Source organism: Chiloscyllium punctatum, chromosome 13 (assembly GCF_047496795.1).
Source record: "Chiloscyllium punctatum isolate Juve2018m chromosome 13, sChiPun1.3, whole genome shotgun sequence".
NCBI lineage: Eukaryota > Metazoa > Chordata > Chondrichthyes > Orectolobiformes > Hemiscylliidae > Chiloscyllium > Chiloscyllium punctatum.
In genome coordinates this window covers 85,760,253-85,779,540 of record NC_092751.1, presented here as the reverse complement: position 1 = coordinate 85,779,540, position 19,288 = coordinate 85,760,253, and the positions used below count along the sequence as shown (strand labels likewise).

At 41.2% G+C, this 19,288-nt stretch overlaps 1 protein-coding gene and 1 long non-coding RNA gene across 3 annotated transcripts in view; one reads left to right on the top strand and one right to left on the bottom strand.

Annotated features, from left to right (window-relative positions):
• Positions 1–12,055, top strand: part of LOC140484596 (uncharacterized) — a 36,682-nt gene extending 24,627 nt beyond the window's left edge. The window contains exon 4 of the long non-coding RNA XR_011962296.1: positions 11,973–12,055. This is a non-coding gene — a long non-coding RNA (uncharacterized lncRNA). The remainder of the gene's footprint in view (positions 1–11,972) is intronic.
• Positions 1–19,288, bottom strand: part of LOC140484595 (L-threonine ammonia-lyase) — a 56,352-nt gene that overhangs the window by 35,881 nt on the left and 1,183 nt on the right. For both annotated transcript variants that reach the window (XM_072583086.1, XM_072583088.1), the window contains exons 2-3: positions 11,781–12,126; positions 8,163–8,279 (exon numbers count right to left, since the gene is read on the bottom strand). In XM_072583086.1, coding sequence (XP_072439187.1) covers positions 8,163–8,279; positions 11,781–12,126 — 463 coding nt within the window. The remainder of the gene's footprint in view (positions 1–8,162; positions 8,280–11,780; positions 12,127–19,288) is intronic.

Genomic DNA, 19,288 nt, shown 5'->3' with positions numbered 1-19,288 from the left:
AACATCCCATTGGAGATGGGGATGCTGGACAGGGAGAGACGAAGTTTCCCCTCAGAGACCCCCCAGTGGGAAAATCAAAACCCGGAGCATAGAGAAGAAATGAGGGGATTGAAAGATCTGATTCTAAAAGGAATAAGAGAGGCAGTTCCGAAGTCGCAGAATTTGACTAAACCCTTTGAAGTTAGATAGGAGAAAGATGAGTCTCCCTCAGCTTTCATGCAAAGATTAAGAGACTCAATGTGGAAATACTTTGGAATGAACCCTGAGGACCTAGTGGCACAGGGTTTTTTAAAAGTACATTTTGTGACAAAAGCATGGCCAGACATATAGAGAAAGATACAGAAGATAGAAGGGTGGAGCGAAAAACCATTAGATGAATTGTTAAGAGAGGCACAGAAAGTGTTTGTAAAGAGAGAGGATGAGAGACAAAAACAGAAGGCAAAAATGATGGTAGTTACAGTTGAAGAAAAGAATGGAACCAATAGTGAGCTACCAGAGCGGCGGGTGGCAGCATGTAGGACAGAGAGGGAGAGGGAGAGGGAGAGGACAAGGGGGAAGCATTTGATAGAGGGTTCGGGTGACAGGGGCAGGATGCTATTATTGCGGAAAGATAGGGCATTTTAAGCGGGAGTGTCCTGATCTACAAAGGGAAGAAACGGCAATTCTGCTTATGAATTTTGATGAAGAATCGGGGTGTCAGGGGTTCCTGCCCACCAGGAACCCTTGATAAACTTGAAGGTGGGACCCTGTAGGGAAGAGGTAGTCTTCCTAGTAGATATGGGGGCAGCACGGTCATCGCTGAATTTTTAACCAAAGAAAGTAGGAATGTCAACACGGTCAATTACTGTTTCCGGGGTAAAAGGGGAAGGATGTACTGCTCCAGTATTTGAAGCTATGATGATAGAAGGTCCTAAGGATACAGTCACAAGGGAACTGTTGTATATCCCGACATAGGAAGTAACTTACTTAATTATCCTCTTAGGACTGGAGCTTGGAATTCAGGAAAAAGAATTAGTTGTACAAATGGCAATGTTGACAGAGGATGTGGACAGAGAGATAGACCCTATTGTATGGGCTAGAGAGGGGAATCGTGGAAAAATACAGATACCTCCCCTCGAAATAAGTTTAAAAAGGAAAGGGGATGTTGTCTGTGAGCGACAATATCCCATTTCCATAGAAGGTAAACGAGGACTGCAGCCAGTAATTGAGGGACTGATTAGAGATGGACTGTATGTCTCCTTATAATACCCCAATCCTACCAGTATGGAAATCCGATGGAACTTATCGATTGGTGCAGGATTTGAGAACATTGAATTGAATAGTACAGATCAGGCACCCAGTGGTAAGTAAGAACCCTCATGACCACAAATGGTTTAGTGTGATAGATTTAAAGGATGCCTTTTGGCTTGTCCCTTGGTGGAGGAAAGTAGGAATTTGTTTGCCTTTGAATGGGAAGATCCCAAGACAGGACGGAAACAGCAATACTGGTGGACCGTGCTCCCCAGGGGTTTACAGAATCCCTGAATTTATTTGGACAGATGCTAGAACAAATATTGGAGAAATTTAGCAGCCCCAAGGGAACTACCCTGTTGCAGTATGTAGACGACCTCTTAGTAACAGGAGAAAGAAGAGAAAGAGTAGTAGAAGCCACTAACAAATTATTGAATTTCCTGGGTCAACAGGGACTGCGAGTATCTAAAAACAAACTACAATATGTGGAGCAAGAAGTAAAATACTTGGGACATTTAGTTAGTGAGGGAAAGCGAAAGATAAGCCCGGAACCGATAGAGAGAATATTGGGGATGCCGCTGCCCAGGACTAAACAGGATTTACGTAAATTTTTGGGTCTAACGGGATATTGCAGATTGTGGATTGATTCTTATGCTCAAAAGACTAAGAAATTATATCTCCAACTATTAGAGGGGGAACCAAAGTGTCTAAGTTGGGATGGTGAGGAAAAAGAACTAGTTGAGGAACTCAAAAGAGATCTGATTCATGCCCCCATGTTAGCCTTACCTTCTCTAGATAAAGCTTTCCACCTCTTTGCTACCGTGGATAAGTGGTGGAGGAAAGCAGAAAGCTTACATTTGGGGGAGCCCTAATAGTAAGCACTCCACACCAAGTGAGAACGATCCTAAACCAAAAAGCTGGGCGATGGTTGACAGACTCACGGATTCTGAAATATGAGGCAATATTAATAGAAAAGGATGATCTAGTGTTGGTCACGGACAATTGTTTAAATCCAGCTGCCTTTCTTTGGAAAGGGAAAGGAGAATCTCCTCAGAATCCAGAGCACGACTGCCTTGACATTATAGAATACCAAACTAAGGTATGGACCTGAGAGATGTTCTGTTTCATGCAGGAGCCCAACTTTTTATAGACAGATCATCCCGGGTGACTGAAGGGAAAAGACATAATGGGTATGCATTCGTAGACGGCACGAAAGGTAGTGTGGTAGAGGCAGAAAGGTTCCCAATTGGGTGGTCAGCTCAGACCTATGAACTCTATGCATTGGAAAGAGCTCTTAGGGCATTAGAAAACAAAGAGGGAACAGAATACACTGACTCTAAATATGTATTTGGTGTTGTGCACACTTTCAGAAAGATATGGCAGGAAAGAGGACTGATCAATAGCCGGGGGAAGGAATTAGTACATGAGAAGTTGATTAAACGGGTCTTGGAATCCCTATTACTCCCCTGAGAAATAACAGTAGTGCATGTAAATGGTCATTAGAAAGGAAGTGAACCAGAGGTTAGGGGGAATAGATTAGCCGATGAAGTGGCTAAGGAAGCAGCCCTGAACCCACAAGAAGTGGTGATTCATTCCCTAATATCTACTGTCCCCGATCCTCGGGAAGCTCCTAAATTTACTGAAAGAGAGGAAAATAAATTGCAAGATTTAGGGACTGCAAAAACAGCAGACGGGCATTGGATGTTACCTGATGGAAGGGAAATGTTAAACAAAATGATGATGTGATAAATTATGGCTGTCCTACATCAAGGCAGCTATTGGCGAGTACAAGCAATGAGTGATTTAGTTCTTAGGGAATATGGATGTAAAGGAATATATACAATTGCTAAACAAATACGTGAGGGATGTATAATATGCAGAAAGGTAAATAAGAAAGTCTTGAGAAAACAGACCCCAGGAGGAAGAGACCCAGGATTGAGACCCTTCCAGAGTATACAAGTAAATTATACTGAACTACTCAGAGTAGGAAGACTAAAATATATGCTGGTCATAGTAGATCATTTATCCGGTTGGGTTGAGGCATAGCCCCTAGCTACTGCCACTGCGAGTGGGGTGACTAAAACAATATTAGAGCACATAATTCCCCGATATGGGCTAGTGAACCGTATAGATTCCGACCAAGGAACTCATTTTACTTCTAAAGTGTTACAGGGGATAATGAAAGGGTTGGGAATTTCTTGGGAGTTCCATACTCCATGGCACCCGCCATCATCAGGAAGGATTGAGAGAATGAACCAAACAATCAAACGACAGCTCTCTAAATTGATAATAGAAACCAGACTCCCTTGGACCAAATGTTTACCTATAGCTCTCTTGCAAGTATGAACAGCCCCAAGGAAAGATTTGGGACTATCCCCCTATGAAATCTTATTTGGATTATCTTAGCTGGGAACGAATAGAGAATTGCCAATTCCCGAAACTAAAGACTTGTTCTTAAAGAAGTATATACTGGGCTTGCCCTCCTCTTCGTCTTTCCTCAGGAAACAGGGTTTATTGGCACAGACTCTGCCCCTTGAATTCACCGTTCATCCCATCCTGCCGGGAAATTGGGTCTAAGTAAAATCATGGACAGGGACTAAATTGCAGCCGGACTGGGAAGGGCCGTATCAGGCTCTTTTGACCACCGAAACGGCAATAAGGATGGTGGGGAAAGGCTGGACTCACTACACTCGGATCAAAGGGCCAGTGGAATCTCCAGTTGAGGAAGTCTGGACAGCTGAAACTTAGGCTAAAGAGACTTTGAGTAACTGATTATTACAGTGGCGACCCGAGCGCAGGATTATTTCTGTAGGATTGTATATTAAGTCTTTTTGTGCTTCAGCACGTTTTTTAGAATGCTGGGGATGCTTAGAGTTATGATGCTAGCCCTCTTAGTATCGGGATTTTGTCAAATATCATTTTCATACGTGTTATTAACAGTTCCTGAGTCTGATAATCCACAAGTAATAGATGCTGATGCATGCAGCTTAGTAAATTGTGGGCATGTACATAATCAGAGACAGTACCACAGCTCAGAGAGACATCTTAAGTCCTATGGGGATGGTCTTGGGGATGGTACTCCGTATAATGGTCTTGTCACAGTACACTGGGCCCCCTTCCGACCAGCTCTCGATTGTCCCGGTAAAAAGTGTAACCTAATATACTTAACGATAAAGAAAACCACATGGCATGAAGCAATTCTAGGGGGGCGGGGGGGGGCACCTATGAGATACAATTAAATGAAATATTTGAGATAGAAATGAAAGCAAACGGGAATGATTTCTCAGGCTGTTGTTTTCGAATTAGTGTAGGACAGGGAAAATGGGCAGAACTCCTGGATAATAAGGTACAACCTTTCACCCCTCCCGATGACCTTAAAGTAGTAAAGATTATAGAGGTAAAGGACTTAAAACAGACCATTGAAATAGAAACTGGGTATGGGGATGCAAATGCCTGCGTTGAATGGGTAAAGTATACTGTAAAAAGTCTGAACAAAAGCAATTGCTATGCATGTGCCTCCAGTCGGCCAGTGGCCCAGGGGGTTCCCTTTCCGCTCGGGTGGAAGCGAGACAGGAAGGGCATGAAATGTATGATAGCCCTGTATCAGGATGAGACTGCATGGAATGATAGGAATTGTACCTCCCTATCTCTGATGTTCCCTCCCTTGGAGAAGAAAGATTCAAAAGCTACCCCCGCCTACGTTTTCAGCCGCAGTTGGAAATCACACGTTGTGTGTGTATAGACGAGGTACAAATTGGTCGAGAGATTTGGGGGAGCTGAAATTATGTACAGAGATTAAGAATGTCACCGAAACGGACAAGGGAGGGAACTACTCAGCACTAAAGGTTCCCCGAGTGGATCTGTGGTGGTACTGTGGGGGCAAAATATAGAGACCCACCCTCCCTCCGGATTGGAGAGGGATATGTGCAATTGTACAATTGGCAATTCCATCTATCCTGGCATTTGAGTAGGAAAAGGTAGTAGGGAAAAAGGAAAGGAGTAAGAAATCACTGTTAGACATTTCCTTTGATGACAGGATTTATCTCGATTCTATAGGAGTCCCTAGGGGAGTACCTGATGAGTTCAAGGCTCTTAACCAGATTACAGCAGGCTAAGAGTCAGCTCTCTTTTGGTGGGTAACAATTAATAAAAATGTAGATTGGATAAATTACATTTTCTATAATCAACATCAATTTATAAATTATACAATAGATGCGGTTAAAGGAATATCAGAACAGCTTGATGCGACAAGTAGGATGGGAAAACAGAATGGCCCTTGATATGATTTTAGCAGAAAAAGGGTGTGTGTGTATGATGTTAGGAGGAAGCTGTTGTACCTTTATTCCTAATAGCACTGTGCCTGATGGTTCAATTACTCAGGTCTTAAGGGGATTGACTACCTTAGCAGAGGAACTGGCTGAGAATTCAGGAGTAGACACGTCTCTCACGGGATGGCTTGAATCATGGTTTGGAAAATGGAAGGGGGTGGTGGTTTCCATCCTTACTTCCCTGATAGTAGTAGTCGGTGTATTGGTAGCCATTGGCTGTTGTATCATACCCTTTATAAGAGGGCTCACCCAAAGACTGATTGAGACAGCCTTAATGAAACAGATGCCCCTAAAAGGGAATCAGGCAGGGGAACTTTATCGATTAAATAATGAGGGGATGAGTGAGACCAAGATGGATGAAATCTCCGGAATGATGCTTGTGAATTTTGGGGGTGATGCTTAAAAGGAAAATGCAGAAGATAACAAATGGTAATTAAAGAAAAAGGGGGAAATTGTGGATATAGGTAAAGTAGTGTTACTTCTGCAATCATAATTACTTATGCAAGGTAAATGCACTCACACCAGTGTATAATTGTTTCAACCAAGAGCTGAGTCAACAAGAATGAAAACTATGTGAAGGAAATATATAATTGCTTTTGTATTAGCTAAAATGTGCATACAAGAATGAAACGTGCCTGCAAACAATGGTAGATGTTACAGACAAATAAAAAAGGTGCTGTGAGGATGTAGGTTAAGCCGGATATGCCTGTACAAATGGTAGTTATAAGCATCTGTTTCCCACTTTTGCAAAATCACAAAAACAAACCCCAATTAAAAGGTCATAAGGATCAATATGGGTGGGGAAAGGGAGGAAATGGCACAGGTGGAGGATGTAGATAATAGTGAAGAAGGATATACCTAACAATGGGCCACAGCAGGATGTGGTGAAATGGCCGAGTAAAACCTGTACTTTGTTATGCACAAGGCCGGATAAGGCAAGAGATAAACAATAGTAATGGGCACAGGGTTGGGAGGAGTGAATCCTATATAAGATACGTACTTGCTCAACTCTGGGTGCCTTACTTCAGGCACCACTCTTGCAAGTGTATAATAAACATACTGATTGCTTCAGATCTTGTCTCGGACTGAAATTATTGAAGTGAGTGAGCTTTGTTTCTCACAGTCACTAATGCATTGTTCTGAGATAATCCAGTCATCTAGAATATGCATCACCCAGTGAATACACAGCAAGGGTAGTCTGCAGGCTTGTGAAAGTAAGGAGCCACTGATGTTCAATACTGCAAAATCAAGCTCAGATGAGAGAAGAAAACAGAACTTTCATCTCTACTTCTTGTGTGATGTCACTCAACCAATCCGGCCCCTACATGCATAGCTCAAGTTGTCACAATATTGTGTTTTAAAACAAGATATAGGTTACTGTTGTTTTGTTTGATTAATATGGATGTCAGAAAAGTATTAGATTCTGAAAAGAAGATTACTGTCCTGATTTTATACCACAATAGAATGTTTCCAAATAAACTTATATGATTTTAATACAGAAATGTCTATGCTTTTGTTTCTCAAAGAAATTAAAATATACTTTTGATATTTAATCTTGCTGAAGTTTTCTGTATTACACTCATCAGGATATCTGCAAGAATACCAATGTAAATGGCACATCATTTTTTACTGTTTTGAGAAGAGAGTGTTGATTGATTGACAAGCGGACTCTGATTGGTATTACCATATAGAATTAATCAGTTAGATGATGATTGATGACTAACTGCCAAGCTTTGTTTAAATTTAAAACAACAAGTTGGCATTGATTGGTCAAGGCATTTCCCTAAGGAACGAGATACTGCCAGTTACCTATTTTGATAAGTTAAAATCAAAGTGTAATGTGTGTACATTGATTTCCTGTCAGTAATGAGCAATGTATATTAATATTCTGTAGCTTCCAATACACTATAGTGTTCTTGCCAATCAATCAGCACTGTCTTCTCATATAGTGTGAAATATTGTTCCCTTTAAGATTGGTATTCTTGCAAGTATCCTGATGAGTGCAAAATGATAAGCTTCAACAAAATGTATACATTTTTCAGCAATGCTCTGTTCTGTACTCCCAAAACTATACAATTCTTACTCAATATTGAAAAAAAATTAACAAAACGTTCCTAGTTTTCAGAAGTTTCCATTTAATCTGATGAGTTGGTTTTGCAGCAGCATGTAAAATAAAGTGAGGTAAAACCAACAGCTGCTCAAAAAGGTCTTTCTCCTCGCCTTAGTTGTCATAAATGGAAAGGTTTAAAAATCACTGATTTAACCAACTAACTTAATCCACATGTTCTGAAGCAATCTTTCAGATCAGGAGCAAATGACTGTAGATGCTGGAATCAGAACTGGAAACAAAAAATGCTGGGGGTCACAGCAGGTCAGGCTTTCCTTTTCTCATGGATGCTGCCTGACCCAGTGTGGTCTTCAGCATTTTTTGTTTTCAACCTTTCTACACCCAAAATATTAATTAATAATTTATTTCTTTATAGATACTGAGAGATACTGATATATTCCCAATTTTCTTTTAGTTCCTGTTTGAGATTCCTGTATTTACAGTACTAAGCTACCTTTCTCTTAGGAAGGATAACTAGCCAATTTTACTTTCTGTACCTTTGATAGTGACGTTAGCAAGTACCATACCCCTCGCTCTTTCACAGTTCCCGTGTAGTGCAGATATTCCTTCTTCAAGTACAGATCCATCCCATATTGCTTAGAGAGTCTGGAATACTGGGAATAAACAAAAAGAGTATATTTTCTGAGTAACTGAGGCCAAGGTTTATTGGCTGTTGACAAGTTATAAATATCCATCAAAATCCTAGCAAACACTTATTTGAGTCTGTGAAATACAGCCTCAGTTTTGAGTCAGAGAACAGTAGGATAAAGGTTATCAAGTTTGAGTAGCATCTTTCAGTGTCAGGAGGTCATGTGCTCATGTCCCACTGTAGAGATTTTGGTACATCATCAATATGTGACCCTTGAGCTTTTGTTCAAAATACAAGTATTGGTGAAGGACTTTATGAGGAGCTGTTCCACCAATCAGTGGCTGGTTCTGTTCCTCATTTTTTGCCAAAAGGTTCACTAGTGATCTTGGAAGAGAATGACAGTCTTGTGGTCAGGGGAGTGGGAGATTTGAAGAGGCTAACAGATATTTAAGTACAGGTAACTGTTATGTACAAATGTTACATTCATAGGCACATAAGTGTATGGGCTAACATTAAACTATTGGATTATAACAAAGAGCAGCTTTTGTTGAGTGTTATGCTTCAAGTGATCCAAGGTGAGATGGCATATGAGACCTTTAGGCCTTCAGGTCAAATGCATAGATACACTGATGATATCATAAACATGCATCTGAAAGGTATACTGACAGTGAAATGTAACAGTTCACTTGCTTTGCTGCTTAAGCAAAGGAGTAAAGAAAATGTTTTATTAGTAAACTCCATTGCTAGGCACTTTTTAACATATCATTTTTATTGATTAAATATTTAAATGATCAATTTCAATGAATCACAGAAGTGCGATTGTGCAGAAGGAGGCCATTCAGCCAATCATCCCTGCTCCAGCTCACTAAATGAACACTTGTGGCTTTGGAATGTTTTATTTTCCCCAAAACTCATGTTTACTGTTGTGGTAAAACTCACCTTTCTGAAATGTGCTCACTGGATCCCTCCATGAGACAGAAGTTAAAATGTTACCAACCCTCTTCTAAAATCTAACTAAGGCGTGATCTCCTCCACTCCCATAACTCTCCTGAGATATCTCAGCTGATGGCTTCTTGCACGCCCCTACTTCAGTTGCTCCACCATTGGTTGCCATGTCTTCAGCTGCCGATCCAAGCATAGAATTTCTTTCTGAAACTAGCAATATCTCTTTATATACGTTACTTAGAATACACCTCTGAGCAAATTTTGGTCTTTAATTATTTTTATTCTATCATGGATATATATGTTACTGGAAAGACCAATATTTGTTACCCATTCCTAAGAGTCCCTTGAATTAAATAGCTTGTTCAAGTCAACCACATTGCTGTTGGTTTGGAGTCTGGTGCAGACAACAGAATTTCTTCCCTGAAGAATATTAGTAAACCAGACGGGTTTTCTAGACCAATTGATGATAATTTCATGGTCACCATTACTGAAACTAGTACTACGTTTGTTCTAGATTTTGCAGTAATATCTCTTTATCTGTTTAATGCCAGGGTCTTGTTTCTAATACTCCTGTGAAATGCATTGAACACTTTATGTTAAAGATGGTATATAACAGAAGTTGTTGTTGGAAGAACTGGGAGAAAGGGTTAGAGAAATAACACATTGATCCATCAGCAAACCATGCGTTAGGGAAGGTAATTCCAAGATATTGAGCAGATATTTAAAAAGCCTGAAAGATGAAAGGATGTTTCCTCTTGTGGGTGAATCTAGGATTAGAAGCTAATTGCAATGATGGTTGCGAGTAAAAATGTCATTGATTGTAAAAAAAACCACATGCTGTTCACTACTGTTCTTTAGGGAAGGGAATCTGTCATTCTACCTGGTCTAGCCTATATGAGGTTCCAGACCCTTAGCAATGTGATCGACACTTAATTCTGAAATGTCTGTTCTAGGATAATTAGGGTTGGGCAACTGATCTTGACCTTGTCAGTGATGCTCACAGCTCATGAAAGTATAAAGGAAACTAATAACGTGACCAAAATCTTTGTCAGAGTTGGGTTTCAAGTGGAGTCTTGAAGGTGGAGAGAGAAAGACATTTTGGATGTGTGCCTTGGGGTGGGGGGGGGGTGTTACTTTTCAGAAATTGGGGACAAGATATTGGTGGTGAAGTGACAGAATTAGGGCTGTATAGATTTGAAAGAGTTCAGAGAGATTAGATTTCTTACAGTGTGAAAACAGGCCCTTCGGCCCAATAAGTCCACACCGACCTGCCAAAGCACAACCCACCCAGACCCCTACATTTACCCCTTTTACCTAACACTACAGGCAACTTAGCATGGCCAGTTCACCTGACCTGCACATCTTTGGACTGTGGGAGGAAACCAGAGCACCCGGAGAAAACCCACGCAGACACAGTCAGTTGCCTGAGTCGGGAATTGAACCCGGGTCTCTGGTGCTGTGAGGCAGCAGTGCTAACCACTGTGCCACCGTGCCGCCCACAAATGAGCTTGAAATGAGAAACCATTGAAGTGTTCATGTTCTAAATGGAAGCTGATACACAGGTGGAGTGGGCTGTGTTGAAGGAAGTGTTTAGTCCCATTGCTGAAGGTAAGTAATGGGGTCTTTCCTGTGCAATCTAACCTAGGGCACACATAATTTGGAAGTAATTGAATTGACAGGGTAGGGGTTTGTGAGAGAGGAGGTGCATTGATAGCGATGTGGCTCAGTGGCTACCACTTACTCCTCTGAGTCAAGAGGGTTGTGAGTTCAAGCAGAAAAATGCAGGGATGGGGTAAAAACAATGACTGCAGATGCTGGAAACCAGATTCTGGATTAGTGGTGCTGGAAGAGCACAGCAGTTCAGGCAGCATCCAAGGAGCAGCAAAATCGACGTTTCGGACAAAAGCCCTTCATCAGGAATAAAGCAGAAAAATGCAGGTTAACTCCAGTGTAGTGTTGAGGCCATTCTGCACTGGTAGAGGTGCCTTGATTTGGGGTGAAGTATTAAACTGAAGGCTCCTCTGCACTCTCAGATAGATGAAAAAGATCCCATGGTGCTAGTTCAAAGAGAGTCCCACCTGGTTATCCTTCAATCAATATCATTAAACACAGTCCAAGAATGTGCAGGATAGGTGAACTGGCCATGCTAAATTGCCCATAGTGTTAGGTGAAGGGGTAAATGTAGGGGAATGGGTATGAGTGGGTTGCTCTTCGGAGGGTCGGTATGGGCTTGTTGGGCTTAAGGGCCTGTTTCCACACTGTAACTAATCTAATCTAAAAAAAAATCTTTATCATTGTCATTAATCATGTTGCAGTGTGAGAAAGCTTGTAGTGCACACATCTGCTGGAGTATTACCTACATTAGAACAGTGATTATACTTTAGAAGTAACTCATAGGTTGTGAAGCACTCTGGAATACTCTGAAATTGCTGAAGGCACCATATAATGTAAGTCTTTCTGTTTTTGCCTCTGCAAATACTGCTGGAGTATGAAGATGCCAACTCTCCGCCTTAGACTCAGTGAATGTGAGCCTGCCACTCACAAAACGAACTCACATTGGGAAAGGAAGCTATCAACTTACTGTGCAGGGGGTTTTCTGGATTCCATTCGAGATTTTAAAGGCTGCTACACTGATGTCCTCAAATTGGATTTGCCCGCTGCGCATCCCGAGGATCTGGTTTGTCTTGTGCTCTGTCATGTTCAGGGCATTGCTGAGCTGTGTTTCTGTGCGGCCTGTAACGGTTACTTCATAAGTCTTGACATCTTTTTCTAGGAACTCATCCTCCCCAAAGTCCTTGAGCCTCTCCGGGTTAATCGCTCTGGGCTGGAGCAAGGGGCACCCATTCCCGATTTGGCCATCCCCTTGGTGACAGGAATCACTGCCTGCGGATGGACACTGGTGAACCTGCTGTCCCCCATTTTCAGAACTGTACAAAAACAAATAAAGAAATATTATGATTGAGTAGTAATGCTAGGCTTCCTTCTCTTGGGTGTAAGTGTGTCAATGGCACCTACATCACTTAGAAGAACAAACAACAGACGACCAGTAAAACCAGTAACTCCAAATTCTCCTCCAAATCACACACCATCCTGATTTGCAAATATATAATCGTAATCCTTGGGTCAAAATATATCCTTCCCACGCAATATCAGCACCGTACCTTCACCACCGGCACACCACTGTGGGTTGCCATAAGGGTAACGTGGGATGGGCAATAAATACAAACTTTAGGGCGGCACGGTGACTCAGTAGTTAGCACTGCTGCCTCTCAGTGCCAGGGAGCCAGATTCGATTCCAGCCTCGGGTGACTGTCTGTGTGATGTTTGTACGTTCTCCCCATGTCTGTGTGGGTTTGCTCCGGTTTCCTCCCACAGTCCAAAGATGAGCAGTTTAGGTGAACTGGCTATGCTAAATTGCCTGTAGTATTTGGGGATGTGTGTAAGTTAGGTGCATTAGTCAGGGAAAGTGTAGAGTAATAAGAGTAGGGGACTGGGTCTGGATGGGTTGTTCTTCAGAGGGTCGGTGTGGACTTGTTGGGCCGAAAGGCCTGTTTCCACACTGGAAGAATTCTGTTCTATTCTCTGCAATACTGGCCACATACTGAGAATGAATAATTAAAAAGACTGCACCCTCTTGCAAATGATAAAACAGGATTGAGCGATTAATCAAAGTGCTGCCTGCCTTCGTTGCTAGCTCCTTGTCTCAGTGAGGTTAACTCGTTGGGTGGACCATGCAACAACAACTTGCATTTATTTAAAGCTTATGAATGTAGCAAAATAGTGATTCATTTGAATGTATTCAAACTAAATTTGACAGTGAGCATCTAAAAGAGATACAAGGGCAAGTGACAAAATGTTTGCTTTAAATCTTCAGGAATATCTTAGGAGAGAGAGGTAAAGATATGGACAGGCAATAAGAGGATTAATGAGCGGTTTCAGCTCAGAGAAGGTCTCTGACTTGATCCTCTGTCAGTGCTAACTCACAAAGCTCAGTCAGACTAACAGGAGACGGATGAATGAGTTGGGAGGGAACGGCAAACTGTCAGGGTTTCTATCTTCATCATTACTCAGTAATGTTTGGGGGAAATGTGTATCTGGGGTCTCAACACGCACCGTTTGGAAGATCTGTTGCATGCACCAGGATCCAGAATACGCGTGTCGCAATTAGATTGATAGTGGCACTCACAAAACACTGATTGTGTAACTCTTCCTTGAATTATATTTATTCACAATTTGAACCAACTAAAACAATTTTATATGTTCATGTTCTGTTGTGCAGTTAGTGTTAACCACACTCACACTTTGGATCCAGTCAGGTGCACACACTCCCAATGTATCTTCATCTTTTTTTTAACGAATATTAAGTTAGTCTTCATTGCAGCTATACCAAGACCAAGTCACAATGTTCCTCATACTAAAACTAACCAGAGAGATTGCTGAGGGAAGCTTTGTTTTGTGGCTATGTGCTTTTCTCAATTCATTCACAAGATGTGGGTGTCATGAGCTAGGCTAGAATCTTAATTTCCTGGCAAAGCCAATGTTTGTTCACTGTCCTTAATTTTCCCTTGAACTGAGTAGCTTGCTAAGTCATTTCAGAGGGCACTTAACAGTCCATGCCACATTTGTATTCCAGAAAGACACATGTATGTCAGAAGAGGTAAAGCTGGCAGATTACCTTCCCTAAAGGACTTCTAGGAATGAAGTGGATTTTTATGACAATTGATGTTTTTAGGAACTAGCTTTACATTTCAGATTCGTTAACTGAATTTAAATTCAGCTGCGGTAGTGGGTTTTGAACCTATGCCCTCAGAATAGTAGCCTAGGCCTTTGGATTGCTAATCCAGTGACATTACAGCTGTATCACCATCTCTTCACACATACCATCTGTGGTTGTGCCATATACATCAGTGAGAAAACAACAAGTTGCATTTATATAGCTTACTTGACACATCCCCAGGACATCCCACACAACTTCAAAATTAAGCATTTTTGAAAGATAGGTAATGTTTTGAAGGCAAATACAACAACCAACTCACACACAATGAGATCCCAAAAGCAGCAATTTGGTTATGACCAGATAATCTGTTTCACTGACATTTGCGGAAAGAAAAATATTGGCCAAGCTACAGTGAGAATTCTTCTGCTCTTGTTCAAATAGTGCCCTGGGCTGTTTTTTCACATCAAACTGAATTGTTTAAAGTCTTCATCAAAAGATGGCTCCCCCTTAGCATTGATGTACAGCCTGGATTAAGGGCTCAAGTCACTGGAATATTGCTTCAATCCACAACTCCTTGCTTAATCTTACTAGCTACACAGCCCTGATGAACAAGAAAAGTCATTTCCTGTGACGTTCAGAAACCAACTTGGAAAATTCCTAATAAAGGAAGGAGAAAGTGAGGACTGCAGATCAGAGTCGAGAGTGTGGTGCTGGAAAAGAACAGCAGGTTCATCAGGAATTCCTGAATTCCTGAAACGTCAATCCTCCTGCTCCTCAGATGCTGTCTGACCTGCTGTGCTTTTCCAGCACCACACTCTGGATTCCTAATAAAGCCTATGAATGAAGTTTTCCAGTACTGTGCCTGCCATTGATTTTAAATTTTTTTATAGTAATCACAAATTGCTTTAAGTTCTCCAATCATATACTGCAAAGAGTCATATTGGACTCAAAACATTGTTACTGTTTTCTCTCCAGAGATGCTGACACATCTGCTGAGCTTCCCCAGCATCTTCTGTTTTTATTTCAGATCTCCAGCATTGGCAGTATTTTGCTTTTATTTGGTATTCCATACAACTTACATTGCATTCTGTGTTTGAAAATATCTTCCAGGCCATTGCTTCACAGCTAACTCTGATTTTAACTTTTCGGAAAACTTGGCTCTGTTACGAATTAAATAGCTTAGGCTCTCCAAGTGAAAGTTTATAAATTCAGGCCTGTGTTTGGAACTGCGCATACAGACAGGAAGATTCTAGGTTCAATTCCCAATTGTCTCTTTCTCCCCTTTTGATTGTCTCCTCCTTGACCAAGCTTTTGGTGACCCACCCTAAGAACTCCTACTTCAGATCTATGTCGATCTTTATTCAGTCACACTCTTGTATAGTCCCCTAGGATAATTTTCTACATTAAAGGTACTACATAGACAGCAATAATTGTTGTTGGTGGTCGTGCTCTGAGGCTGTGATGTACATCCAAATGTTCATTAAGGGTTTGTTTTGATTTGCATCTGATGTTCCCATTGACCAAAACTATTGTCAAACATGAGGAATGGTACATCCATGTACACTGAAATGGAAAAGCAGAAAAAATACAGGGGAGTTGTAGGGCCCAGATACATTGGCGATGAAAACTGTCAACCTTGTCATTTGACCTTTAACATGTTTGAATAAAATAAGCAGATTAATCTCTTTAAGAGCCTACTTGTCTCCATAGATGCACTCACACAAAGCTGCAAATAAATAAAGCCAATTAGAAGTTGAACTTAGGACAGAGGGACTGTATTGAACAATTACTGACCTAATTTACTGTCCATAAATTAGACGGAGTTTATGAGATATCATGATGTATATACTGTAAATGATTTATCCTCTCTCATCATCTATGTTAGCAATAAGCAGCAGGTACTGAACTACTGAGAAATACTCTATAGAATACAGAATAGGTTCCTGCTGAAAGTGAGTAATTTTCCTTTGGCACAATAGTATTGTTCCAACCTTTGAGTCAGAAGGTGAAGAGATTAAGCTTCATTCTAGACAGCTCCAGAACAAATAAGTCCATATTAAGACCCAATGAAATAGGAACAGGAGTAGGCTGTTCTGCCCCTCCACCCTGAATCAACATTTAATTGGGTCATGGCTGATCCAACATTCCTCATGTCTACTTTTGTGCTCTTTCACCCCAATCTTTATTTCCCCTACTGATGAAGAATCTATCTCAGCCTTAAATAGTCACAAGGACTCTGCTGCCACTGAGATCTGTGGCAAGGAGTTCCAAAGATTCTAATCAAACATCAGGAATAGTCATCTGGACTAGATAAACTCAGGAGATTTATTCTCCAACAAGTGAGTTGGAGCTAAAAACAACCATGTGGAGGGTTGTGTTCAGTGGCAGCGTAGGTGCCTGTCAACAGGCCTGTTGGAGGTGGAGCAGCAGCACTCCAAGCAAGCCTCTAAGAACCCTTCTGTACAGCCTGGTAGTGGATAAAACCTTAGGCCACCCTTTAGAGGGTTTTCACACCCCTCCTCCTAATCTTACGGAGCCACGTCCTAGCGGCTGCAGCTAAGTTTTAATTAGAAATTTCAAAGAATTGAAGAGAAGGCACCTCTATCTTGAAGCATCCTTTCTCTTACTCACCTTCCAATGCAAGCTAATGCTGAAAAGCCTCTGATTTGATACCAGCTTTAAAAGGGCTTGCATTCCGTAAATCGGCCACCCTATGGGAAACTGACTGGGAATTAAGTGGCTGTTTACCCGCGGGCAGGATTAAGACCTGAAAATAGTTCTGACTTCTTTTTCCCTCTCCTGAAAGGAAAATCCAGTCCATGGCCTCAAAACTCTCTGTTGGCAAAAGTGAGGACTACAGATGCTGGAAATCAAGAGTCCAGATTAGAGTGGTGCTGGAAAAGCACAGCAGGTCAGGAAGCATCTGGGGTGCAGGAAAATCAACATTTTGGGCAAAAGCCGAGTCTAATCTAGACTCTAAACTCTATGTTGACAACCAGCAGGGTACTTATACCTGGACAGGATGACCACTAGCTCAGTGCACTGTTCCACATCAGAATCAGAAGGAGTATTATGATCCCAACAGACTGTCCCTTGCAGTTCCCACACAAAGAGGATGCCCTTGGTTAAAGTCCTGGCAAGATTCAGGATCGTATGGAAGTGTATTGCAGTACCAAGTGCTGCTGTGGAGAAATTACATGAGCAAGTCCTCTTGCAACAGCAGCATGCATTTAGATAGTACTTTCAGTGAGTAGACCTTCAAAGAATTTTACAGAAGCATTATTAAATAAGATTTGATGCTTAGCCACATACGGAGAAATTGGGATAGGTGACCAGAAGCTTAATCAAAATGGTAGGTATTGACAAGTACCTTAATGGAATAAAGGGAGGCAGAGATTTAGGGAGGAAATTCTGGAGTTTAGAACCTCAACAGAAGAAGTCTGGCCATTGATGGGTAAAAGAAAGTTGGAAAAGGAATATTACCATTAACCACCAATATCAGATTAAATTGAAGCAAAATACTTCAGATACAGAATATCCAAATGAATACAGAAAATACTGGCAATACTCAACTCTGACAGCAGGGGTGGGGAGAGAAACAATTAATCAGCCAATTTTAACTTCATGTCGAAAAAACTTTTCAGTGAATTAAAATTAGGTGACCTACCTTTCCTCTGAACCCATCAGTATAAATCCTATCATGATTGGCTCCCTTTAAAAAAGTGTTCTTATTTTGCTTTACTAATCTAAAGATCTCCAGACCTTGATTTCTCTGAAGTATTTCCAACCTCCTGTCAGAATGTGGACAATAAATTCACAGTATGCATGCAGAAAATTAACAAGTGGTTTTCCACATGATATCTCCATGCTTTCCACCCACGTTTTGACATTCTATTAAAAATCGTAAAACCATTAAATAAAAATAGAATCATAATTTGCTGTCAAGAGGAAAGGATTTGAGGCATAAACCTACCATCAGATTTTAGTAATGTAGAAGGCAGGAAATAAGAGATACTGCAATTCTACCAGAAAATTAATGGATCAAATCAACTGAAAACTTCTAAAATAAAAACCTTAAATGATATAAAAGGTTTTTTGTCAATGGAAGTAATTGATAGAAATTGAAAGAACAGCAGATAATGAGAATATTCACGAGGCTGAGAGGAGATCAAATTGAAGTATTCAAAATTACAAGACAGCAGGACAAAATAAGAACAGAAAATATCACCATGCACAAATATTACCGTGATTCTAACAAGGGTAGCCAGCTGGGTATCATAGAATGTGAAATCCCTGATTAGGGCTGTTAATCTGGTCCCATCAGGGAGCCATGGCTGATGATTAAAAAGGGTGTCAGAGATACTCTGGTGCCTGACTCTGTTATGAGGCAGTACTATAGTCAAGAACTGTTCATGTATAAATACAGGGTGACTTGGTAATGGGATACTGGCCTCTGTGGAGTCACTTCACAACCAGATTAAGATCGAGAGGACTCAGATTTAGGGTAAAAGAAAGCATACTTCAATAAAATTAGCAACGGTGATATGAGGAGAAACCTTCTTCATGCAACAAGTGGTTAGGGTTTCGAACGCACTGTCTGCGGATGTGATAGAGGCAGGTTCTGTAAGGCATGCAAACAGAACAATGTGCAGGGTTCAGGGAGCAGGCAGGAAAATGGATCTAAGTGAGATGCTCATTCAGACACAGACACAATAAGCTGAATGGTCTCCTTCTGCACCATAACAATTCTGAGATTCTAAAGGTGAAAAGACATTGAAGATACAAACAAAAAAGGTGAGAAAATGGAGATAGAATAGATGTAGGAGTTCTAAACTGAAAATCATAATTTGTAGTTTCCCATCATTTAGTCAGAAGTGGGTACTGCAGATGCTGGAGATTAAAGTTTAGATTAGAGTGAGACTGGAAAAGCACAGCAGGTCAGGCAGCATCCGAGGAGCAAGAAAATCGACGTTTCAGACAAAAGCCCTTCATCAGAAATTCCTGATGAAGGGCTTTTGCCCGAAACGTCAATTTTCCCGCTCCTTGGATGCTGCCTGACCTGCTGTGCTTTTCCAGCACCGCTCTAATCTTATAGGAGAAAGTGAGGACTGCAGATGCTGGACATCAGAGCTGAAAATGTGTTGCTGGAAAAGCGCAGCAGGTCAGGCAGCATCCAAGGAGCAGGAGAATCGATGTTTCGGGCATGAGCCCTTCTTCAGGAATGAGAGTCAGGAATGAGTTGCTGCGCTTTTCCAGCAACACATTTTCAGCCCCACTCTAATCTTAACAGTTTCCCATCATTTGTCAAGCCTACTAAAATTCTCTCAAGGAAATTGTCCTTTTCAATTTGTAATCCTCCTGTAACAATGCAC